Below are 26,396 nucleotides of genomic sequence, written 5' to 3' on the forward strand. Positions count from 1 at the left end.
GGTGGCATAATTCACACACCAGGGAACTGAGGAGCAGGTGTTGGAATGCAAAAACTGGAGCATGGGTTTGCTGCTCTTGCTGACATGGCCTCAGCAGCTGTGCACAAGGAGCTCAGAGCAACTCTTTATCTTGACTATGTATTGACATTTTCACCAAATTAAAAGGACCAAATAAATAAAATTCCTTAAACAGAATATTGAATATTTTAACAGTATGAATAGTACATATGAGTAAGAATGCCATACTAGGAATATTTGAGATCATACTACAATCAAATTAGTTTAAAAAACCACAAACAATGCATTCCTTCTCCTTTTTATTATTAAATTGAAGATATCCATTAGGATACTGATCCAACTTGTTTCATTTTATAGATCTCTACTAAAAAATCTGTTCTTTCACTGTGCCTTAATTCACACACAGATAAAATTCATGCAGAAACATCCATTTTGTAGCATTTGAATTATGGGCTGGTGTATTGATTCAGAAAGTTCTGGATTCAGACAGACCATCTTTACTGTCTTGCCAAAATTGCCCCATCTAGAAAAACACTGCTCAGAAGTTCCTTGCAGCTGCCATGTTTTCTGCTGAGCTTAATAAAGCTTAATATTGCAGCTCCACAGAAGCTGTGATCTTGTCAAATGATTAAAATTGTAGTGAGGCCTCTTTCATGTTGGTCTTTTCTCATTAACAGAAAGTAAATGAAGGCAAGTGATGCATTTAAATAAGGCCTGATGAAATTTTAGCCTTGAAATTTGTCAGTCCTTCATCACTATTGCATGATGTGGGCTCCAGATGCCAAGGTTGTGATGTGTAAGGATATTTGACATCTAAGCACTGAGAAGGGAGTGGTGACAGCTCAAATAGCTGAAGCCTCTGCTGTTCTCAATGCTGTCAGGTTGGAAGAGATGCTTTAAAGCATTCACAAGGCTGGGATCACCTAAGCACACCATTCTAGTTGTAGCCTACATTTTCTGTGACCCGCCACGTTTGTGAATGACGTATTGCTTTTTTAATTTCAGTCACACTGTGTAGGGATGAATGTTTCAGAGCACATGCGATGAACATTCTGTAGTTCTACTCCATCATGTTTCTTGAAATGGGAAGAAGTGGGTGAGATATAGTTGGGCAAAGATAATACTGGTTCTAAATATTAAAGCAGACAGCCTTAAAAGAAAAAAGCCCAAACCATTAAGCAAAAAATGTGGTCTTGAGATGAAAGTTTAGTACAGACAGTGCACTGTTGCAAACCCTGGCCTTGAGGGCTGCCCAAAGGTTTCACAGGCATCTGTTTTCACCAATTATTACTGGTTGAGGTTGCTTCTGATGAAACATTCTTCTTCTGTATCTTCTTTTTGGAAATAAGCAAAAAGCACGACAGACATAAACCACGTCGTGCTTCTTCTTGAAAACCTCTTTTATTTGTTCTCTCTGGTTTCTCACCTGGAATTGTGTGTTTTCACAGGGTTTTTTACTCAGATCTCTACCCTGGCTGACGTGCAGGAGAACGTTATGGAATATCTCCATGTTCTCAGCCGCCCAAAGGTCATTGACCAGGAGCACGATGTCGTGTGGACTGAAGCATACATTGACAGCACTGTAAGTCTGCATGATAAACCAAAAATATTGTGCTAGAAACAATCATTATGAATCTGCTTTCTGTTGTTGGAATGTGCAGTGTAAGAATTGGGACGTGGTATCTTTATGCTACAAGCAAATAATTCAATATTACTGAGCATTAGTAGATATTTATACATTGTAATTATATAGAAAATACTGAAACAAACATGACTTACAGGATAATTTTGAAGTTTTTGATGTCCAAACATACATTTCTTGTATTAATCAAAAATGGGCATTGAACAGATATTGATTATGTTGAGTAAACATTTTTTCTATATGTTTTAGAACATGTCAATGAGTATGTGGATATAAAGACTGACAAGAATCAATAGTTTTAGTGTAGAAAGGCAACTCAACATCCAACTATGATATCTTGGGAAGAATATTGAGAAGATTCTGTCTTTTGAAGTATATTGAATGGGTGATATGTTAAAATAATTGTCATAATTTTCCAATTTTATCGTGACACCCTTGTGAAATAGTAGAGTTAAAGCACAACTTTCTATTGTGCAGTGACTGAGCTCTTGTGGTACTTCTGTAGCATGTGTGGTAAATCATCAGATTTGCAGGTAAATGTTGTTAATTTCCATGGATTGGTCTGAAACAGAGTTTTATTTATTTTCTTTTGCTTACTATGTTTCCTTTGTTCCAATTAAAATATTTTGGTTAATGTATTATCCATAGAACAAGAGTCTGTGCAAATGTCTGCCATTTAGTACAGGAGATGCCAAATATTCAATATAATGGATAGAAGATCACAAATTTCTCATGACACAGATGTTTATTTCTTCCTATTCTAATTGCTTACTTGATGGGTGAGGTGGGAGAATCTCACCAGCTTCACTCTGATATTTGGTGGGTTTTGTTTGCTTTGAGTCTGTGTTGCTTCTAGATGGTTCAGTCTTAAACGTGTATAAAACCACCCTGGGAATAGAGCTTTTATTTCATTTCACAATTGTTTAGGCCTTTTATAGTCTTCATTTGTGACCATGGGTAAGGTAAAATAAGTATTTAAACTGCAGTTATAAAGGAGAAACAAAAAGTTAATTGCTTTAGAGGGGAATTAACTTATCTTTGTTTCCTTTTAAAAAAATTGTATTAATCCACTCTCCCCTTTGCTCTCTTCCTTTTATTGAGCCATAAGAGGAGATGAACAGAAAATATGTTTTATTACTGTGCCTTCAGGGCATGCCACAAGATGGGGAGATGACCAGGAGAATCTTGTTCTCATTCACTTTATTTTTTTAAACACTTGAAGTGATCAGTGTGTGAATGTTGAAGGGAGGTTGTGTGTTTGCTAGAGAGAGTTGCAGGAAGACACTCAGGTAAGGGGTGTCCTGGTGCAACTCTCTTTTTCTTTTTTTGCCTATGAATCATTCACTAATAGAATTGTAAACAGAATCTTCCTCCTTTCTCCATACCAAGTCATCCCCTCTACCCACCAACAGAGTGCAAATTACTCTCTCAGAATTAATTTGACACTTTACTCTTGCTTTTGCCTGTTAATCTGTATTTCCTCGATCTTTGCAGGGAGAAAAATACTCATAAAAATTAGTCTAACTTTCAGGGATTCTCCTGTAGGTAATGGAAAAGCTAAGGGAAATTAACAATTTAATGTTGTGTGAAATGCTAAGTGAATACAGCAGCGATGAGTAAAAGCAAGTGGATTTAAGAACACTAGAGGGAGTGTAGAGAGGGAATCTTGAGAAAACCAGAAAATCAGGCAATGGAGCTGTGACAATCTTGAATAATAGAACTGCTTGAATCCAAACAAAATGTCTTTTGATGCAGTCAAAACACTTCCAGGTTCTTCTCTTTATCTCCTCTTGTTTTCCTACTATCTTGACTAAACTAATCAATGTCACTCAACACATTCACACACATATATAAATATATATACATATACCCATATAAATATATATACATAGATATAAATATATACACACCTGCACTTATGTACATACATGCACGAATATATTTTAAGTGCATGAAAGCTCCATTCAGGCCCCTAATGGGTTGGATTCTATAAGAAAAGATTGAAAAAGAAAATGCCATTATCTGCTTCCTTGCAAACTACCTTTTTCCTCCCTCCTCCATCATTCTTCCCACAAAAAACCAAAAAAAAACCCCTAAAAACCAAAAAACCAAAACCACAAAAAAAAAAACCCAAACAAAAACCCAAACCAAACAGGCAAAGCAACAGGATAAATTAGGGTATATAATACAAAATATACAATAAAAAACTTGAAAATAGAAATGAAGAGAACCTTTTACCAAACCAGGATTGCTTCTGCCTCAGCTGAGTGCTGCTGCCTGAGTGCTATTTTCAGAGACAGATTCCCTGGCCATCTCTAGTGCTTTGACATTGGAAGTGCTGTAAAAATAATCTTCTCCATCCCATAACTGGTTGATTTTCACAGACAGTTTGTGTGGCTGCTGCTTGGACCTCTCCCAGTTAAAAATATTAGTGTATTTCCAGGCAGCTTAAATGTTCTTCTCACCCAGCAGTGTGCGAACAGCCAGGGTTAGATTCCCAGGGCTACATTTCCATGGTTGCACTCAGTGTCACTGTGCCCTGACAGCATGGAATATCCTTCCCCCAAAGAGCAGAGCTAACTGGCCAGCTGTGCTGGTTCTGAGCAAGCAACATTAGGATAGAAAATACTTCCCCTGTCACCCCAGACTGTTCTCATCCAGTATTTGTGCAGGACAAAGGCATCTGTGAAAGCCAGAAGTTAGCTCATTTAAGTGTTACCATTTAGGAATATTCCCAGAAGAGGTTTGCTTCTAAAACAAAGCATCTAATTCCTGTGTCTGTTCACCTTTTCTGTAAGAGGATGTCTGCAAAATGTTCATACAGCTGCCTCTTCAACATGGCTTTGTCATTCCTGAGGAGCTTCACATACTATTAGAAAAATTACAACTTTTATAGAAGTGGAAATCTCTGGCAAGGTGTCATATGCAGAAAGCATGACATGGAACAACCTTTATGTGGGTCAGGGATGTGTCCTTTGGCGCTGTCAGGATTGCTGGTTGATGTAAAGCAACTGAGACGAGGACTCTCTGGTGACTCCATGCTTCCCTTTCTCCTGTCCCTGGACTTTTTTCTCTCCCCAGTGTTTCCTGTCTTTCTGAGAGATAACCAGAGAGCTTCTACAGGCACTTTTAGTTACCCTTCATCAGAAAATTAGTTGCATTTATTTCCTTTAAACCCAGGATTTCATGTTGGAAATATGATTATCACTGTATAAAGCCTCATTTCTTTCTAAACCAAGACTTTTGACATAGGAATGATACAATTTTAATAAGTGTCACTGGCTCTTGGAGAAACAACAGATTCCTGAAAAAACCTGAATTTAGGTCTGTGGGGAGCTGAACTGGTTGTACTTGGTTTTGGTACTCACCTGGGAAACAGTCTAGAGGATTATCTTGGGCTAATTCTAAAGTCAGCTTTAGAATAATTGGGAATGCTAGTCCTGTAATAGCCCAGTAGCTGAAGTGCTGCCAATGCCTTCAGGCTAAAATGTAGGAATTGAATTATGTGGTATGTACCAGCCAGCCTCCTGTCTTCTGATTGAGTGTCCTATGACTCCAAATTCCACACCTTTCCTTAGAGTTATTCTCTTTTCCATTTGTACTTCTCTACTCAGCAGTTTGACACACAGCACGAGTGGGTGAGCTTTGTTGGATCTATGGAATTCTGTAAGAAAGGGTCTTTGGGCTGTCAAGAGTGAGAGGTCAGGTGGAAGATTCTTAACTGTGGAGTTTATTGGGAGAAGAAATTGTCTTGCTGCCTGTTCCTGTTCGGCTGTACAGCCCAGAGATGCTGTACAGGTTGTTGCAAAGGTTGCAGATGGGATACCTGTGTCCTAGACAGTGAGGTCTGGACATCACTCCTACAGAAGAGTCTCAACACAACTTTTCTGTTAAAAAATGGGTCACAGTTGGATCTGATGTCAGTCCTTCAACATTGCTAAGGCCCACAAGCATGTAATGGTTCAGAAAATAAAATACCTTAATGAATGCTTTAAAAAAAGGAGGTTTGTGAGTGATAGCTTTCAAATATAAACAGAAAGGAATTCTAAAACTATCACAGTGTTTCAGGGAGGCAACAGTTTTAAAGTAGTCAGTGACTTTTAAGCATGCATCTATAGCGAGTCAATAACAGTGAATATTTTGGAAGGAAAAGGAATATGGGCTGGGCATCAAAATATTCAAGTGCAGCAATACATAGAGGTCATCAGCAAAGGACCTACTTGGACCTTTGTTAACTCTTCCTGGTGGAATTTGTTCCTCATAAGTGTACCTGAATATATCCTCTGGATCTAATGGACTGTTGAGCTCATCTTCAGGCTGTTGGTCTCCAGCTGGGAGCAGATTCAGGCAAACATTGCCTCGCTGTCTCAGTTTCCAATCAGAGAAGTTCTTTGCTTGAAAAGAGAAAATTATTGCTTCCCCGAATATTTTGGGATGAATGTCTGATGCTCCAGAATTTAAGAGTTCATTTAAAGCAGCAATGTTCTGAGTCATTACAGGTCATGGTTCATCATAATATGAATGGTGGGTGCTTTTGCACTTTGTAATTTCCTTCTGTGTCAGAGTACCATGTGCTCATTCTTCATTTGCATTATCCCTCATTCTGTTATGGTTTTTAGTTCAATTCTACGGTTTCTATTGTATATATGTGTATTTGTAAATATAAATATATTTTCCCCATTTCTTTATTTTTATGAAAGAGGTAATATTTGACAGTATTTGCTGATCAAGAGACTGATGCTATCCTAGGAAGGCAACCAAGAACCTTATTTCTCTTTATGGGGCAGTAAATGGAGACATCTCCACTGAAGTAAAGCCTTTAATAGCCATTTCTAAAATGGTTGTGATGGGTGTTGCAATTACATTATTATGTGGATTGTAAAATAAATTCATCTTCCTCCTTTAAAAAGATGATGAAGAAGATGAATTTATTCATCTTCCTCCTTAAAAAAAAAATCAAGTACTATGCAGGCATACTTTTTACTCTGGTCCAAGTTCTGTACAGAAATGCAGCAGCAGTTATAGGAAGCTCATGCCTCTCAACTGTCACAGCCACATCAGAATCCAGAATGCTTTGTGCATGAAAATTTAAATTCTGGGATACAGTTCTGACAGAGGAGAATTATAAACTAGTTCCAGAGAGGCACTATATATATATATATATATGTATATGTGTATGTATATGTATGTATAAGTGTGTATATATATATATATATGCGTGTGTGTATATATATGGACAGAGTTATACAAAAAGGTTCTCCAGACTGAAAGCTGTTACTCTAGGCATATTTTTTTATCCAGGACTTTCTGGTGAGATATTAAAATGCTGTTTAGTGCTTCTTCCATTCACACAGTTTTCTTTGTGTTCAATGCACAGAAGAGCTTTTATGAAGTAACAAAAATAAAATAGTACCCCATTTCCACTTGCATCTATTCCCAGAGATATCTTCAACTACTTTTGGTGGCACAAGTTAATTGTGCTATTATAGTAAGTGGGTGTATTTAGCATTTCTGTAACAGTAAAGGTTCCCCAGGCCTCAATTTCAAAAAAGTAAATTCTAGATTGCAGTACTGGTAGGCATTAAAATGCATCAGTGTGTTCAGGATGCTCAGGCATATCTAAAGTAAGTAAATATTGGTAATCACTGAAGAACAGAATGTCAGCAAGTGTCATTAATCAGCAGCTGAGATAAGAAAATTTGCGCACAGTAGTTTTTCTTTTTTTTAGTACACTAAGAACTAGAAATCCGTGTTTCTTTTTTTCCAATCCCACTTTGGATTTGGTTACATGCTCTAACCTTCCCTTTGTGGCCAGCATCTCCTAATCTCTAAGAATTTACAAGTCTTTATCAGAGAATGTCATCACCTCCAAGTGCTTCTGAGGGTTCCCATGGGAATTTCCTTTTCTCACTTTGACATTTGAGTGAATTGGTTTAGGGAAGAAAAATCCCATGCATGGATATCAGGCCTTCCACCAGATAGGATTGTTCATAAAATAAGGTTCTTCAAGCTCTGCTTCATCTCCTATAGATCTCAGTGATCTTTTGATCAGATCTCAGTGGTTTTTGAAGGTTCTGATATGGGAGAAAAGCAGAAAGTAGCACAGGAAATGCCTTTGATTCAGCACTGCAGTTTGGATTAATTTTCCTGGAAAAATACAGCAGTTCTGACCATTTCACCTTGAGGCTTCCATGGGACCACAGTTGCAGTTCAGAGCTGCAGCAGTGACAGCCTGACGTGTCTGGTCTGGGACCTCGGGGGTCTGGGACAGTGCTTGAGCCATTGGCACTGCTGATCCATGCAGCTGCTTGTGCACACACTTAAAAACCTGTAGGAACACGTTGTGTGCACATTTATAGGGAGGTGCAATGTCCCTTTTTGCTGGTGATTGGTGCACTGTCTGTGGAAATCTTCATTGACACTCTCATAAAAAAAGGAAGCATTTGAGTCAAGGCTTTTATGAGTTCTGTGGCCCAAAATTTTCAGTTGCTATAATTAAGTATTCTCATTTTCTCCCAAACAGTTCTAATGTGTTTGTTTTACTGCTGGATCTAGAATAAATGAATTATCATGAAACACACGAACTGTTTCAAATTCAGTAAGATCTGTGTCAACTGACAAAAAACAGAATGAGTTCTGGAGATAGTCAGTGAATGAACCTCTAAACTGAATAGAATTCATGCACTCCAATTGTCTTTCAGATGCAGCTCAAAACAACAATGGATGTTGTTCTTTTATGTTAGGAAATGAACATCTGATTTACTCCTGCTCAGCAGCAGCATGCTCATCAGTGCAGGGAATGTTTCCTGCCATTTATATTTGTGCTTAGGTCCCACATTCACACACCAAGACAAGAGTCTGGCTGTAGTGTGTCCCAACAAAACACAAATTGAGACCCCAGAAATCAAAACTGGGGCATGTACAGGAAAATAAAGCCCAAAAGGACCTAGTGGGGATATGGATTCTTAAAATAAGAATGATTATTCCGTGGAAACAGAGTACATGCAAATAAGGCTTCATCACAGGGAGCACCTATGCACACATTATGGACACAAGAATGTGTATCTTTCAGCTTTTTGAAGGAAACTCCTTCTTTTGATAAATTACATGTTTGTTTTCCTCCACTGCTAATGCTGGAACTTTACAGTATTAGGGCAATTTCCAATAATTGCATTAAGCAAAGAATATTACTACAGAGAGCTAATTGCTAGTTGTCAAAGTCACAGGAAAACTGTTGTAAGGAAATAGCAATACTTAGTTTAATGAATTAACACTTTTCATGTGTATTTACATGGCATTTACACTGTAAAATGCTATAAGTGATACATCAAAAAGATGTTTAAAACATCAAAACCAAAACTAAAAGTCCTGTACTTAAAGAGGAACATAAAATTTCCTGCTGGGGATGTGGAACATGGAATGCCATCTGTATTACATGGCACTGAGAAAACTGATTATGTTTGGACCTCTATTTCATAGCAGATGGGTTCATTAAATTTAATAGCCTCCAGAGCCTTTAGAAACAGTGCTAAAAACATGTGGAACATGCTGAGACACTTCACTTCTCGCCCCACAGTCATTATAACTCTGGCACAGACTATAAATATTACACTACTTTATTTCCATTGAATCGGATTACTATTATAATTATTTTTCATACGGTACATTTACATGAGAAATGCAGAATGCAATTTGTTCTCTTCAAACTTTGAGATATGCAGTTGATGTTTTAAAATGCATTTTACAGTTCTTTGCGCTTGGAGGCTTTTATATAGAATTTATTTTTATCTTCCTGCGACATCAGGAAGCAGCTGTAACGCCACAGCAAAGCTGGATCTTAAGCAGCCCTGCTCCCAGTGTGGTGCAAATAAGACAAGCATTAGGTTAACCAATTGAAGGGAAATCACAGGAATGTTACATCTTGGCTTTTAGCTATAAATTGCCAAAAAATTCTCTTTTCTAGTATTTTATTATTTATATGATGAGGTAACTTCAGTTTGACCTTGGTCTCTGTTCATCTTTTATCACTGGATGAAAGACAGATTAAATATCTAATTTTGAATCAGATTAGTTCCTACAGAAATATTGCTTTAAACAAAGTAAAGTCTCATCTCTTTTTGAAATATTCTCAGTATTTGATAGATTTATTTTGCTATTTGATGGATGGTTTTCCTACTTAGTTTTTTTATTTTAAATAATACTTCCAATGAAAACAAGTAAGTTTTACCATGTTTAAGTGCTTTGACCCCTGTCTAACCTTCTTCCACATTTTCATTTACTACATGTTCTAATGTTTAAACTAAATTACAGTTGAATTGTCCTCCTTGATAATTATTTTTTTCTAAAAATAACTGTTTTCCAATACCCATATCAGCTTGTTCTTGTACAATGTAATTATCTTCTCTTTCCACTTCCTTTCCTGCAGAATCCTGTGACTATCCTGTCTTTTACTGTTCTTCTAAGGGCACTCTTGGTTTTGGGCTGTCCTAATAGTTTTAATGTGTATTTTCTCCTTCTTCATATCACTGACTTCAACTCCAATTTTGCCACTGACCACTGCTGATATTATTATCATGACCTGCCAATTTAAATAAATCACCAAAGTCCTGCCACAGTAGATGATGGATGATTACAGAATTAAATAATCATTCCTTCCTCTTATAATTTATATTTAAAGTAATAGGTAAGAATGACCAGTTGCTTTAAAAGGGCCGAGAATGAAAGGACATAGTAAGACAGGGTAGGTCAATGCAATAATTGATTACTGGTCTTTCAAACAGTAGTGCCCACTTCAACAGATTTCCCACACAAGTCTCTAGGTCTCAAGAATCGTGGACTTCTTGCTTCTGTTTGGTTAAACTTGATTTCATGGAATTCTATTAGGAAGAAATGTTTCCTAACATCCAGTCTAAACCTCCCCTGGTGAAACTTGAGGCTGCTTCCTCTTGTCCTGTCACTTGGTACACCTGGGAGAAGAGACGACCCTCACCTGGCTACAATTTCCTTTCAGATCCATAAGCTCCCCCTGAGCCTCCTTTTCTCCAGGCTAAACACCCCCAGCCAGTCCCAAGGAGGTTTGTGCTCCAGCCCCTTCCCCAGCTCCCTTGCCCTTCTCTGGACACTCCAGCCCCTCAATGTCTTTGTGTAGTGAGGGGCCCAAAACTGAACCCAGGATTTGAGCTGTGGCCTCAGCAGTGCCCAGTACAGGGGGACAGCCAGGATGCCACTGGCCTTCTTGGCCACCTGGGCTCAGCTTCACCTCCTTTTGACTTACAACCCAATGTCCTTCTCCCCTGAGCAGCTTTCCTGTCACTCTGTCCCCAAGCCTGGAGTGCTGTGTGGGGCTGTTGTGACCTGAGTGCAGGACCCATCACTTTACCTTGTTGAACCCCACACCATTGGCCTTGGCTCATGGATCCAGCCTGTCCAGATCCCTCTGCAGAGACCTGCTACCCTCCGGCAGATCAACACTCCCATCCAGCTTGGAGCCATCTGTAAATGTACTGAGGGTGCCCTGGATCCCCTCTCCCAGAGCACTGACAAAGACATTGAACAAGACTGGCCCTAGCACTGATCCCAGGGGAGCAGCACTGGTGACCAGCTGCCAGCTGGATGTAACTCCATTCCCCACCACTCTCTGGGCCCAGTCATCCAGCCAGTCCTTTACCCAGGAAATGAGCACCTTTGCAAGCCATGAGCAGCCTCCAGGAGAGTGCTGTGGGAAGCTGTGTCAAAGGCTTTCCCTCAATGACCCTTGCTCTAGAGAGGTGTAATGTTTTGTAACTTGCAGTCAACTGGGTCCTCCTTGGTTAGCCAGAACTGCTGATAAATAATTGAAACTGGCTTCTGAGATGAAAACTGATTGGATGTATTTGAATAAAAATCCATAGAATTACAAATGTCAGAAGGTTTCACCTGCTGGGTGTTCTCCCACCAGTTACTGTGTACAAATTACAAAGAATTGCTCTGCTGTTGAATTTGATTAACAGGAGTATTCATGCCAGAAGGGTATTGGTCCCATTTGCAGACACCTGCACACTGGAGATAGAGCAGCTTGGGACCATTTCCAGCTGGGATCTGCCAATGACTTACAGTGCCTTTGACTAAGAGGATGCTTTGCATTTCCACCTTATTTCACAAGCAATTTTCTAGTTTTTGTTGTGGCACAGAAATAAGATCAAAAGGTGACAAGACACTAACTATAGAAAGAATTTGATTCTACATCCCTACATGTTATGGTGAATCCAGCATTTAGGAGGACAGGTCTATCCTGAGTGGAAATTACTTAACAACATTCACAACTGATAACTGCCCATCTTTTGTTTTACTGCCTCTACTCTGAGTGAACTTGAGTTAATTATAAGGAAATTGTAGGTATTTTGTCAGATATATTATCTTTTTTCTGGCGTGTTCTTGTCTTTAGTTTTCATATTACATTTTTAGGGTAAATGATAATGTAGGAAAGCAATTATTTTAGTATAATGTACTAAATCCCATCCTTTGATCTCATATTTATCATTCCTTGACTTTCTGGAACGAACAGGGCAGTGAAGATGAAATGTAATTTATCTGCACTGCTGGAGTAAAAACCTGCAATAATAAGAAAGCCTTATTAAATTATTGGTACTATTTGAGCTTTGCTGCAGTGGCAGAATTCAGTGCAAAAAAGGAGAATGGAGACTAAATGGAAATAATCTTCTCTTTTGTCTATTGTTCTTCAGATATAGAAGTCTTTAGTTATTTATAGCTCTTTTTGTATTATGAGGAGTTTTCACATACAACCCAGTCATATATGCACAATAACAATAAGCATTGAAGTTCGTGTTTATCACAACCATTATGTGGTTATGACTATCTAAGAAGTTGGTTATTTGCAGAGAAATTATTCAGAAATATACTCTATTCTATAAGGAATAACAGGATATTTCTCACTGATGCTCTTGCTTCTTGACAACCAGGTGTTTGGCCTTGGTCTACCCCACTGTATTTTGTCAGATAGATCTTTCCAAGCAGGAATTTCCATGAAAGATTAGTTTAAAGATGATCTATCCTGTTGGTAAACAATCTTCAGCAACATCAGTGCCATCAGGAGAAAGTTTAGAACCCATCCTGCAGTATGAAGGGTCCATAAATACTCCATGGCTGTTTCAACGAAGTGTAGCTATAAAATCTCAATGTGAAACTAGAATGGTGAGATGCATTAGCTTTTTGCTTATTAGAAGGGTATGAAGGCAGAATCTGGTCCTCAAAGCAGAGCCAGTGACCAGGATGCAGCACTGATGATGCCATTTTGTTATTTATGATGGCAGCATTAACCATGTCTGTAATACCAACTTCCCCACAAGATAATAGAAAAATTTATAGAAAAAAGAATCTATTTATATATTAGGAGCTTATCCAACTAAGAGATTTCACAACATTAAATGATGGAGTTTTCTAAGATTTTATTTTAATTCTTTGTTTTATCATACAGTTTAAAAACAATGCTTTCAGCAGTTAGAGACTTAAACCTGCCTTCTGATCCTGTACATCTCTGTTAGCTAATAAAATCAGTTGCTTTGCTTAGGCAATGTGAACCTGAAACCACATGTTCCTAATTTAGAAACCACATGGTGGTCACCTTGCTATTAGAGCACAGAATTTTAGTACAATGTTAATTTATTTCCAAAATACACATTGGGCATTTGATTCTCAAATTTTTATACAAAACCTGGACAAAATTTTAATGGAGATTTGTTCCTGGTTTCTGGGAGTATTACTCTTCCCTGACAAAGCAGAACAGCACTTTCCAACATCTACCTGAGCTCATTGCCTGGGCTTCATGTGGTATTTTTATGCACTGTTTTTTGCACTTTTTTTTCTTGTTTTTCTTTATGCTTCATCTGAACATTTTCAGATGTGTCTTGAGGTGGAATCATCAGTATTTTGCCCTTTCAGAGGCAAACTGACAAACGAGAGAAAAGATAATTTGAAAGGGAATGAAGCTTTTTGAAAGGTTTGAAGCTTCTCATTTAATTGTTGTGCATAAGCTGCATTTCCTGGTGGTTTCTGGCGCCCTTGAACTATTACAATATTTTTGGATTTCTTCTTCTCAGCAAATGAAATGATCCTAATAGTTTTGTTCAGCCCTTCTTCCTGTGAAATCATCTCCTGTTGTTTGTTAGCTCAAATGATCTTATGAGTGTGTGGTTCCATCTTGTTTTGCCCTCCAGCCTCCTGCTCCATACCGAGCAGTTCTGGGCCATTGCTTACTGACATTGTCTTCAAGGTGTTTTGTGCCAGCTAAATACATAATCTGTACAACATTTCTGCTCATTCAGAGGCGATTAATGGGGGAGAAAAAGTACCCAATAAAATACAATAATTATTCTGAATGTATTTGTTAGGCAGCTAAGTAGATTGTTCCCTCTAAAAATGTCCAGTGTTTTCATTCTAAAAGATAATTGGTTCCAGCACATAGAGTCTTGCACTGGTTCCAGTCTTTTCTTCAAACTTCTAGAATCAAAAAGTTAATTTCAAAACATTTTTGGAAGGACTTGTCTTGAAGCAAGTAAGAGAAAGAGTAAGTTCCATTAATTACAACCTCCCCTCCTCCAAACACAGCTCCATTTTCCTTCGCTTTGATATTCCTAGAATCTTTTGCAGCACAGATTAATTTCTTACAAGATCAATTTAGTGCTCTAGTTACCAAAAGCAGATAGATTAATTGTATACACACAGCCTTATTAATGAGATCCTCCTTATTGATGATTTTTTTTCCCTATGCCTGATGCCTGATTTTACTTGTCATGTAAGCTGAATTTCAGGCATTTTAAATCAATCAGTTATTTTTCTACTTTTCCTCATGTATGCTCAACATTTCACAGTAATTTTGCAGGTGCTTGTTTTATTGCAGGTGCACTGGTATTAGCTAAAGCTAATTGTTTTTTCAATTACAAGTTCATTGATTTCATCATAAAGTAAAAAAAAAAATCTGCCACAATAAGAAACTTAAATGAAGATAAAGGAAAGCAAAATCATCTTGAATTAAATATTGTAAATAAGTCCTATCAGTCCTCTGATATCAGGGCAGGTTTTTTACAAATGCTTTTTTTTTTTATTCTTAACCATGAATTATGTGTGACACAAAACTATGTGTGAACTTTATAATGGGCCACTTTTGTCTTCATACCTGTAAATAGTGTTCCTTGCAAATAAGAAAATGCTTCTACAGGAAACTGCTTGACATAAGTAACTTCCTGTCTGTTTCTTCATTGCATATTTTGTGATCGTAGTCCAAATTCTGGGAACTTGAAATTATGCCATTTGCATGTAAATGTCAGCAAAAGATTCTTCTTTATTAAATGCAAGATTCATGAGGTAAAACTGTCTGGTATGAATTGTGCTTCATTCCAGCTTTAAAGCTAACTTATAAAAGCCTTTTGTCACTGTAACATCCTTCGCTCCTGTGAGGTTGTGAACTCCATACAGCAAAGGAGAAATTATCTTGGCTTTCTAAGAGCCCTAAAAGGTTCATATTGGTTGTGACAGTAGGGGAGAGGGACAGAGCAATGGAATGGAAAATGAGCCTGGATACACCTTCCTCTGCTGCTGGCTGAGCAGTGCTCTGGACACTCAAGAAATGGTATTGCTTTATGAGAAAAGATGGGAAAAAACAATGGTTTGGCATAGTTCAACTATACATGTTCTTATAGCCATTCCCTTCTTAGGCTGTGTTGGATGATTGTAAAACAGACTACAGAGCAACATATCTCTTCTACAAGTACAATCCCATTTTATACAACCAGAGTGACATGCTAAAAATCACAAACACAATTAGTAAACTTGATTTTTTGGAAGACATTCTGGCTTGCTTTACACATCCATTAGATCAGCACACTTTCATCTATCTTCAGAAAGATGATCTGCTTTTATCTTCAGATGTTGGTCTTACATTGATATGTAGAGCAAGTGAGAATTAATACAGTGCAAGATCAAAACCCCACTAAACTCATTGCAGGATCCTCATTGACTCTAATAGTTATTGTGTGCGACTTGCTTGGGTTGCCTTTGATTTTACTGTGAGAGAAAGAGGATGGGTGTCTGGCTCCTAAGAGGATTTATGATCAAGGATTGATTTTTTTGTTTCTAGGAGGACTGTCAAAGAACCTGTCCTTTTTCCAAATGTGGAAGGGCCTTTATGTGAGATGAACAAATGAATATGTGTATTTGCACCCATTTTCTGAGGCTGATTCCTTTTTCCTTCCTTCTCTTCCTCCCTTTCTTTTTTTGTAAGAGATAAAAAGACTAGACAATAGATACACAATTTTTAATGTAAATTGCATCACTTAGTATCAGTGATGTGTATCTTACAACCACTAGTTTTCTTTGGAGTTGTCTATATTTAAGAAATTATTCCAATTCCATGCATTAATGTTTGTACAGTTTTTAATTAGAAAGGATATATCTTCTACATAGTAGATAAGAGAATAGTTGTATCAGTAATTTCTATAGGGAATTATAAATCTAGTAATGTTTGTACAGAATATGTGTTTGCACATATAAGCAGAATTAACTATGGACAAATATTTCATGCTTAGGAGTATTTAGTTATTGGTGTAATAATGAAAATAGGACTCACTCCCTTTACACACAAGCATGAGGCCAAAATTTTGACCACAGCGTGTGGAATGCTCATGAACTGTCTGATTCACTCATTGTTTCTGTTTCTTTGATTTGTTGTCCTGTGGCTTATCTGTACAATTAGCATAATTCTTTAAAAAATATTTATTAATAAAGTTTTAACCAAACTTTGCATTTAAAGCAATCAATTGGATTAGTGTGAGTATAATCTTTCCTGTAAATATTTTGCATTCATAAAAAAGAGAACAGTTAGTTTATACAAGTAAAATAATCACAGGCACAGACTCACAGAATATATGAGTATGGATTTTTTTTTCTGTTAATTTCCACATGAAGTTCAGAGAGCAGATGCAGACAGATATAACTTTAATAACTGTTTTAAAAGTTGAGAACATTTAGATCCTTTTTTTGTGCTGATTCTCATTTTAAAAACAAGATTCCTAGACTGCTGTAGGAATTCTTCAGTCATTGGCATTAATAAGGAATTAATGTATTTTAAAAAGGTATGAAATCTTCAAAGAGTAGAGCCATTTTATTACATAGTTCTTAAGTCTATGTATTTTTTTTTTATTTTGCTATTTCTTAATTCCAATCCAATGCCTTTACAGCTCCTGTGTGTTCTTTTTTTCATATTTCACAGAAGCTAAATTCTTTCCTTTCTGTCATCTATAGGAATTCTTTTTAAAGAGAGAACTAGAATTGTAGGTTTTATCTTTGTTTTATGACTCTCTTCTCCATAGCAACACTTAAATTTCCTTTGATGAGTGTACTTTGCATGCAGAGCACAATCTATCCTTGACTAAAATGCTGTAGTTACTGAAAAATATGTGGTAGCACAGTAAAACAATTATGTGAACAATGAAGGATTTGGTCTTAAATCCCTTGAAAAATCAAGTACATTTCCTTAGAGATGTTGGCCTAGTAAGCTGCAGGTTAATGTCACTCTTCTAATATTTATACTGAAATCTTAATGTCAGGAGCATCCCAGTAGGAGGCTGAATTTTATTTCTTCCTCTGTGTGTGCATATAATTTCGTATGATGCCTGTAGTACTTAGATAGGGGGGAATAAGTGCATAGATTACAAAAGAAAAATTATCAAGATCATAATATTTAAATGCTATATTTAATAGCAGCTGAATAAATAGATTTTAAAGCAGAAAGTTTACATTTTCTGCTCAAAACCGAGAACCGGCATATTCTTGCTGTTTTCCTCAAGTTTTTGCTATTTATGGGAAGAGCTGAGGAAACCTGCTGGCAATGTATGAAATGCTTTGCATTTTCTCCATGTCTGCCACAGCACTTCATATCTTTCCTGAAAATGTATTTTTGAAAAGTAGAAGTTCCAAGCCATACATCCCATGTCAAATAAAGAGTCAGCACGTGACACAGATGGGATGAACATGAACATTAGAAACATCATACACTTAGCAATGCATTAAGGTTAAATTTAGTTCAGCTCAGAAGGTATTTATAGAAATGTCTGTATTATCAAAACCATATCCAGACTTGCTGATTATTTACTGACATGTTTGCAGTTACTCTCTATTGATTTGTATTGTATCTGATTTTGGAGCAATCAAGTCTGTGGGGCTGTTTTTCTGTGACTGGTGACTTTTAAAAACTTGGCAGGAAGACTGTGGAAATAAGGTCGGTGAATGTAAAATAAGAGGTTTTATTTATTTTTCAAAGTTTTAACATTAGTAAATTGAAATAGTATACTTTTATAATAATAACTCCATGAAATCATTAGAAAAAATAGAAATGGAACATTAATATCGTAATGATATATATTATTTTTCTGTCATTAGTAATAGAAGCTGTGGGTTTTCATATAGTAAGAAACTACTGAGTGTAATTTACTCTTGCAGAAGATTTTTTTGCTATTCTTCAAACAGACATAAGGTAGAATTTTGATCCAACAGAACAAGAAGTCTTCCTTTAAAACTTCTAGACTTGGTGTCTTGAAAATCTAGGATGTGCAGCTACATAATATTTTGAGTAAATTGTTGAAACAGGTCTAAAATATTTTAACCTTTTTCTTTTCAATTATCATGAAATCATTTACAAAATCAGTCTTTATGAACTTCTTTTGATAAAGGTGAAAAGACATGCCCTTTTATGAGGTACTTATCAGAACTACTGTCCTATAACTTATTCCTCCTGCTCTAAAGACAGTATTTCAGATCTCTGGGGTTTTGTTTGGTTCAATCATATTGCTCTCACAGCTATCTAATCAAAAAAATTGTGCAAAATCTGTGATGGTGGATCCCTTGGCCTGTCTTGGTGTTTTTTACCATGTTATTAGTGTCTAATGTTTCTTTTTCTGGTAATACCAAACACATTTCCATGAAGGGCTCAAAACAATACTAGATTATTTGCAAATGTGGAAAGCATGACAGTGTGCAACAGCAGTACTGAAAAACCTCCTGCAGTTATTTATTCTGTTCTACATCGTGTGATGGGACCCCAGGTTGACCTGAATTTAGACATGGAATTCTCAACATATCTTACTGGCATAAAGCAAATTGTGAACCTCAGGGGGCCTCCAGTTTCTGAGAGTAATTTTTTTACAATACAAAATAGAATAAGAAAATGTATTTAGTAAAAAAAAAAAATCTGGGTAAAAGCAGTTTGAAAACAAATGCCAGTACTTTTTTACCTGTGTTCTTGCAATGGCCCATGCTTTAGTCTTGCTCTTAAATCTAAGAATTTTTTTTAGGTTGCAGCAAAATCTGTATATTTCCATCAAGATCCTTAAGTTTGCTTTTTTAAATCAGAAAATTCTCTTAGGTTTCCCCTGGAGCTTACAGGTTTGCAGGCTCCTGTCTCTGCTGTAGCTGGCAGTTCAGCAAAGGTCTCTCCCTAAGCAGATTTGTGGGGCAAGGTCCAATTTCCTTCAGGCAGCTCCTCCTGAGCCACAGCTGGAGGAACCAGGAGCCACAAATGGCCAGGTGTCCTCCCTGCACTCCAGCCACAATAATTTTAACAAAACCTGCTTTACCCAGATGGCAAACTAGGAGCAGGTAAAACAGATCTGTGTTACGTGTATTGTTTGGGGACAAGCACCTGAGGGAGGGAGAGACACTAATGGAAAACAAATAGGATCAGGAGGTACTTTGGTGTGGCTGGAGCTGAATAAAACCATCAAAAGGGCACAGTTTGCCAGGGGTGTAGGTAGAATAGAAATACCTGCAGTGCTGGAGGGCCAGGGAAAGATCACACAGTTTGCTGCAAAGCTGCCTCTTGGCAGGGAGTGAAGCACAGCACACAGTCAGAGGCACCTGCTGCCTTTTACACACAGACAGGCAGCTCTTCCACTGTTCAATAAAGGGTCAGACCAGAGGACTATTGCTATTATTGTTAGGAAAATTATTTGTTTCCTATGGCCTCCCAGAAGGGTAATGTCAGACAAAACTCCACAGTTTATTTCAAAGGAATTTGCAGGACATATTAAACTGAATTGCTGACGTATAGGATCTTGTAACAGTCAAGTCTTAAATCAGCAATGGGATGAATGTGAATCTGATGGGAACAAAGAATTTTTTTTTTAATTGTTGTTTGGTTTTTTAATTGAGGAAAGACCTTGAACCTGGATTTTTAAGCTTAGGTGAAATGTGTCAAGAATTCTAGCCCTGGAAAAAGCATGATCTGCTGACATTATTATTCTTAATCATTGTGACTACTAATATTTCAGAGAATGGGAATGTTTTGATTTTATAAAAGCTTATAAATGGACTGACTGAATTCGGCAGCAGATAATAAAGAACTCTAGTTTGTAAATGCTTATTAATGTGCTCATGAAAATAATCTGAGTAAAAGCAGCAGAGGTCACTTTGTATTCAGAAGTGTGGAGCATCTAGTTTGTGTGGTAGTTCTTAATAGGAAATCCTCACTTCAATCCATCTGACTGTAACTCTCTCACTTGGCAAAACTTGACCAAACTGCATGTACCTGACTGTATTTGGCAAATTAAAAAAAAAATCATCTTACAAGTTTCTCCTCTTGTTTGAATGTAAAAAAGAAGTTTCTACTTGTCAAAGATCAAATAAAAGTCTAACAAGTAGTTAAATTTTCAGAAAGGCTTTAAACTGCTCTAACCTGTTATACAGGATTTAAGTCATGTATTTATAATTCACAGATATCTGCAATTTCTGCAGCAACCCTTTCATAGTGTTCAATAGTAATTTATTTTAAAAAAAGGCTTTTTTAGAAACACATGCAAGTCATACTTTAATGTGATCTTGGTTTGTATTTTGATGTTGGATCACTGTAGTTTTAGGATTAAAGAATTTTACTTGTAGCAATTCTTCCTGCCATGAATTTTGTTACATTTTATGTTGTGGAAACAGAGAAATTGTGGCTGCTCCAGTATTTGTGAATTAGACATCATGTGACAGTTCTCTTTCATGAGATGTACCATGTTGATATTTGCTTTTAACAGAGGACTGAGTCCAAGTTTGGTGTTTTTCTCTTTTTGTTTTCACTCAGAGGAAGGGCAAAAAGTCAGTCAGAAGCTCACTGGAGATCTTGAAGGTCTTTTGCATTTGGCATCGATTCACCTGCCTGTTTCCATATTCAGATGATGCCTTTAAAGATAAAATTTGAGTTGGACAAATAAATTTTTTGAGGAGGTACACTTAGCACAAGGCTAAAGTGCTACATGAGTGAATTTCTCCACAAGTATGGAGTAAGAGGAGAAGAATTCAGAAAAAGGGAAAACTGTGTTGTGCCTGTAACAGTTTGGTTTTCTGACTTCCTCTGCTACAATGGGTTTTCTTTTTTCTGAAGTGAAAACAGAACCCATCTTTCAACTCTTGATAAATAAGGTCTTTTATATGTGATGGAGTCTGCTGCCTGCTCTCAATGCCGTAATCTGTGAGTTGTTGCTTACAGTAAATACTGTGCACACAACCAGGTATGGCTACACTTGTCTGATAACATCTATGTGGTACAAATATGCATATATGCATAAACACTTGCATTTAATTTGCATATATGCACATATAATCATACTTGTGTTTACAGCACAGAAATGTATTGTTCTATGCATATATTGTTGTATATTATGCATGTATTGTAATCTGTTTGCATAAGCACTTACTAACTTTCTATTCCCATTTTGTTTTTCTTTCCTCTGTCATGGAGGATACAACCTTCTACTTTAATATGATGATCTCCTCTTAATGTCAGTTTCGTTTAAAACTAAAACTGTCTCTATGTTGAATTATATTTGTGTACAAGAAAATGGAACTTCTTCACAGTTCAGGTGTGATACCATATCTGATGAGAAAACAATCCTTTTCTTGGTGTGGTAGTATTTAACTAATGTCACGGTGCTTTTGTGATACCTTGTAGAGAAGCTGCCAAATCATAAAGTCAGTTAATAAGCCCTCAATAAGTTGAATCAATTGGCAATGTAAACCTAGTTCCTCTAATTTCTTTCCTTTACACTTTCTTTTATACTGTTTATGCTTTTATTAATACAGCAGCTAAAGTGCCTGTTCAGATTAATTTAATGTATAATTGCTTGTTCTGTTTTGTTGTTTTCCAGCTCCCTCAGGCACAAAAGGTAAAATATTTTAATCAAATCCTAGTCATTCCAAGTAGTCACCAGTGCTTCACGTTTCCATGGTGGTGTGGGTGTGGTACAGGTGGTGATCAGTGAAACTCTTCACTGTCACGGGGCTCTGAGCTGGCCCCAGGAGGGTGCCCGGCTTTGAGCCCAGCTTGAGGTACCTGCTGAGAGCAGCTCTTCAAACATATCAGCTGTTTAACATGCCAGGCATCCAGCAGCCTTCAGCTTGCAGACAACAGGGAGGCTATTTTATCAGCAATTTGAAATAATAGTAGGGATTTTAAAAAAACCCCAACCCACTCCGTTACTCCATGTGAAACATTTCTGGGTCTGTTGTAGAGACTTCAGAACCCATGGCATAGCTGGAACCCTTTCACTGCTCCCCACTGTATCTACCAACACACCCCTGAACACATTCAGCATTTGACCTCTCTAGCAGGCTGCATAATTTCCATACAATGTGCTCTTGCCCTTAAACCACTTCTGCATCGATATGGTGTCACCAGAGCCAGGACAGCGCAGCCACTGTGGCAAAGCTAAGAATTCCTTGATGCCTGTTGCATCGTCCTTACGTATTTCACAAATATAATCAAGGCTTCCAGAAACTAGAAAATCTAGCTGGTATTTTGTGCTTTTGGTAAAAAAGTATTAAAATGATAAAAAGGAATAGAATATGCTGGGCAATTGCAACACTCACTTGTCCAAGTCATTCTTATTGTTCTTGGTAAAGCACCTTCAATAAGAAATGTCACAGCAATTAGTCAGTTTGACATCACTGTTAGTAACATTCATGGGTGATGAAAGTTCAGTTTTTAATGACGGCTATAAGTGATCTCTCATTTAATAGCTTTTGAAGAATGGTGAGGGCATCCACAGGACTTAGAACTTCACTAATGTATCTCAGCCACTTTTTAGCTTAAAAACCAAGAAATATAAGGATGGGAGGCTTTATTTTTATGATACTACATGCATTTGAAATTTCCTTGCTCATGGAGCTTGGAAAATTCAATTTCAAACCTGCAGGTAATATGCTGTTTTATGACACTGAACTATGTCCATATTTTGTTCATGCTTTGATAGTTGCAGAACATGATACCAAAAAATGTTGGTTTTGTTTTGGTTTGGTTTTTTTTCCTTCTTGAAAAAAAAGTTTCAAGAAACATTTTGTGTACAGCTTTCTGAAAGAGTAGAAGGACAAAAAGAGTGGCTAGACTAGCTAACTTTGGCTTTTTCATTTTCACCTGCTTGTCTAAACGTTTGTGCCAAATGCTTCTCTTAACAATTTGCAGAAAGAAGAGAGTCAGACTGTGATGTGCTGGTGCAGAAAGCACAACCAGCCAGGCTGTTTGTCAGCTTGTGACGTGTGGGGCTGTATTATCTGTTCTGATGGCCACAATTCTGAGCTATTAAACAATATTCTGGTACAAATTACTCAAGTTTGCTATTAGCAAATACAATTTTCATAAATGGTCAAAATTGCAAGTTTTTAATGTTTTTGCCCCTTGATCAAAAAATTGCAGAACTAAAGCCAGATATTTTAAAATGCGCTCACAGCTGACTACAGTCTAATTGACTGTGTATTTTGTGCAGTGAAAAAGGAGAGGGGTGGGAAGGAAGGAATGGGATGGGGAAGGGGGCAGGTACCAGTAATCCTCCAGGGCTTTTGCTAACTTCAGACAAGAAATATGCCTTTTAAATAAGTGTGGCCTGGACACTTATGAACAAACCAAGAGAATCTCTCTTGCTCTCTGCAAGGTGAAGGGAAGCAGCACAGGGCTGGTGCATGCCTTTATGAATGACTTAGTCACTGTTTTGCCATATGGTGTCTGAACTTGTACTGTATTTTTGTTGGAATCTATGTATCATCTTGCAAATGTTTTCTCTATAAACATTTCAAACAGTCATGTCTCTCTAAACATGTTCACTTTAATCTTTGAGTGATCTGAAAGAAAAATGTGGCATTTCAAGTTTACCTCTGATATTTCATATCTATTATAAACAGTTCACCATCTTGATGAAATGTGTTTTCTCTTATATGTGGGACACTTTGGCTTCAGACTTTTCAGTGTTTAGTCAGTGTTCTATGGCCATTAGCTATTGATTTTGAAAACCTGTAGGCTTTAAACTGTCTACAGCAGTTAAATAACAATTAAACCTGTTACTCTTATGCTATCCACTCTTGGTCAAACTGGTGCAAATTCAGAACTGGAGAGCAGGTGAAATGAATAATGATGAGTTTAAGGTGGATATGTCTGTTGTACCATGATATTTGTCTTGAAAAGATCTTTGTGATATACCCTATACTTAAAACAGAAAATACCACAAAAGCAAATCAAACCAACCCCTCATGCAGCCAGCCAAAAAACCACCAACCAAAAACTCACCAGTTTCAGGCAACAGAGACCTTGATTTAGTATGGTTATGTTACTTTCAGAACAAAATGTGTTTGGGAAGAGTTAATGTATCTAAAAGGAAGAACTGCTACCAGACAAATGAAACAAATTCATATGAATTTTACTTGTCCTCTCTGTTTGTTTTATGCATGTTTTTAAGTAGCTATCCCACAGGGCTGTGAAATATCAGTAAGACAAAATAATAACTCAAATTTACCACTTTCCAAATTTGTTCATTTTGATTTCCAAAATGACCTTTATCTTTGAAACAGTTATGTTAAACAGCTTTTTGTATGCACTGAAGAGCAAAAGCCATTTTTCCTTAATAGCTCAAAAAGGTGTTTTGTTTCCTAGTAGGAAAGCTTTACTTGCTTTTTTGAGCAAACACAGCAGGATTCAAAAGCTTTTGCCCTACTCCTGCTGTGATGTTTTGTTCTACTTAGCTTGAGTGAAAAGGTAGAAGCGAATAAATAGGCACACAAATCAGAAGCAGAGAGTTGTGTTTAGGAACACTTAAGAATTTTTTTAATGATTCTTTCATGAATGGAACCATACTTCCTCCATACAGAAATTTTTTAATGATATTTATTGCCCAAAAGTTCCTGACAGCTTTCTTCTTTCTTTCTGTGTAACCCTTAACTTCTGTAAGTAGTGCTGTGCCCTCCTCATATCTTGATGCTATCCTATTTCAGCCTTTTGGGAGGATCATTTATCATCCCCTGCATCGTTTACTTTATACTTTGAAGAGTTGAATTAACTGTCACTGGGAATAGAAAATAGAAAATTTGGAAAGCTTTAGTTTCATTGAAGTGCATGACTAGTGATTTTAGCACTTTTGTAAAGTTATAACGTTTAAATGGAATCTAATGGAGTACAAAATAATCATAAAGCAAACAGTCTGACTTAGCATTCTATTTCCTCCTCATGAGATGCTATTGCCTTTGTTTTGTAATGTATATTTGGTTTCTTTTCAGAAAACCACGTTAAAATTTTCACTTCTATGTTAATTGCAATCTTTATATTCCAAATTTCTCTCTCACATTGCTCAACAAGCAAACTTACTTTTAAGAACATTTTTGAATCAGCAATTTACAAACTCCAAGTAACTATTTTACAATATAAGGGTTTTTTTCATTTACTCTGCGTGTCAAACACAGAAACTTCTCTTTAACTAAGACACACACACAGGTTCCTATATTGTCCCAGACTATAACTTGAGTCTATGCCAAAATAATAGCTATTCCTTATTCTTTTAGTCCATATAAAACAGAAATTCCAATTCTCTGAGGCTTCCAGCCTGCCTCACGACTCTGATCAGCACATAAAAGTGCAGTGGTCACAGAAGACAACATATTGTGGAGCAAATCTATACAGAGCAGGTAAAGGAAGAAGGGCAGGGTGAGTCGGGCAGGTGTGTCAGAAATTCTGAACAACCCGCTGTTACTTTTCTTGACTATGCACTCCCAAGGAAGATATTTCAGAGATGTTTCTCAAATTCCTCTTTCTGTAATGGGAACACCTCAGAAACTGTTTATATTCTTTCCTGTATATGTGTGTCTGGTTTAATTCTGGAGCCTGCCTTATTCTTTGCCCTGAGATGGATGCTAGTGCTGGGTGTGAGGCTAAACTCTTAAGTGGCTTAACTCTAAGAGGATGATTTTTATTATATTTATTTGCTTTTCAGGAAGATCTGCTTGGGGTTGTTCTGAGGGGGGTAACTTGTGTAGAGCAAGGAATTAAAGGGAAAATTGTTGTAGTTAAATCTATTTCTAAAGGGATTTTTTTCCTCCAGTTATAGAATTATTATCACTAGCCATTAGAAATCTGTACCTTTTTCAGAGAGTGAATTCTGTTTCTTTATTCTAAACAGCCAAGAGACAATTAGCCTGGGAAAGCATTTTTTCCTCAGTCTTGAGATTTATTTTCTTTCAAAGGTTTGTTATTTTTTGCTAACCATTTTATGAAACTGAGCATCAATAGCCCTTGATGGGCTAAATGGTTAGCCTAAAATGGTTACCACCATGTCTTTCCAGCAGAACAACATTGTGGGGCCAATCACTGATGCTGTCTCCTACATTCATAATTTTAGACTAGGTGGTAACTACATTATGATGAGCAGTGACTCAGTAAAACATTGTAAATACA

The 26,396-nt window shown here is 37.0% G+C and overlaps 1 protein-coding gene across 1 annotated transcript in view; it reads left to right on the forward strand.

Moving 5' to 3' along the window:
* CACNA2D3 (calcium voltage-gated channel auxiliary subunit alpha2delta 3) overlaps positions 1–26,396 on the forward strand; it is a 385,100-nt gene that overhangs the window by 249,156 nt on the left and 109,548 nt on the right. Inside the window, exons 13-14 of the mRNA XM_031058245.1 lie at positions 1,467–1,600; positions 21,835–21,852. Of these exons, the coding sequence (XP_030914105.1) occupies positions 1,467–1,600; positions 21,835–21,852 (152 nt within the window). The remainder of the gene's footprint in view (positions 1–1,466; positions 1,601–21,834; positions 21,853–26,396) is intronic.

The sequence above is a fragment of the Geospiza fortis genome, unplaced genomic scaffold, assembly GCF_000277835.1.
Source record: "Geospiza fortis unplaced genomic scaffold, GeoFor_1.0 scaffold78, whole genome shotgun sequence".
NCBI classification, from domain to species: Eukaryota; Metazoa; Chordata; class Aves; order Passeriformes; family Thraupidae; genus Geospiza; species Geospiza fortis.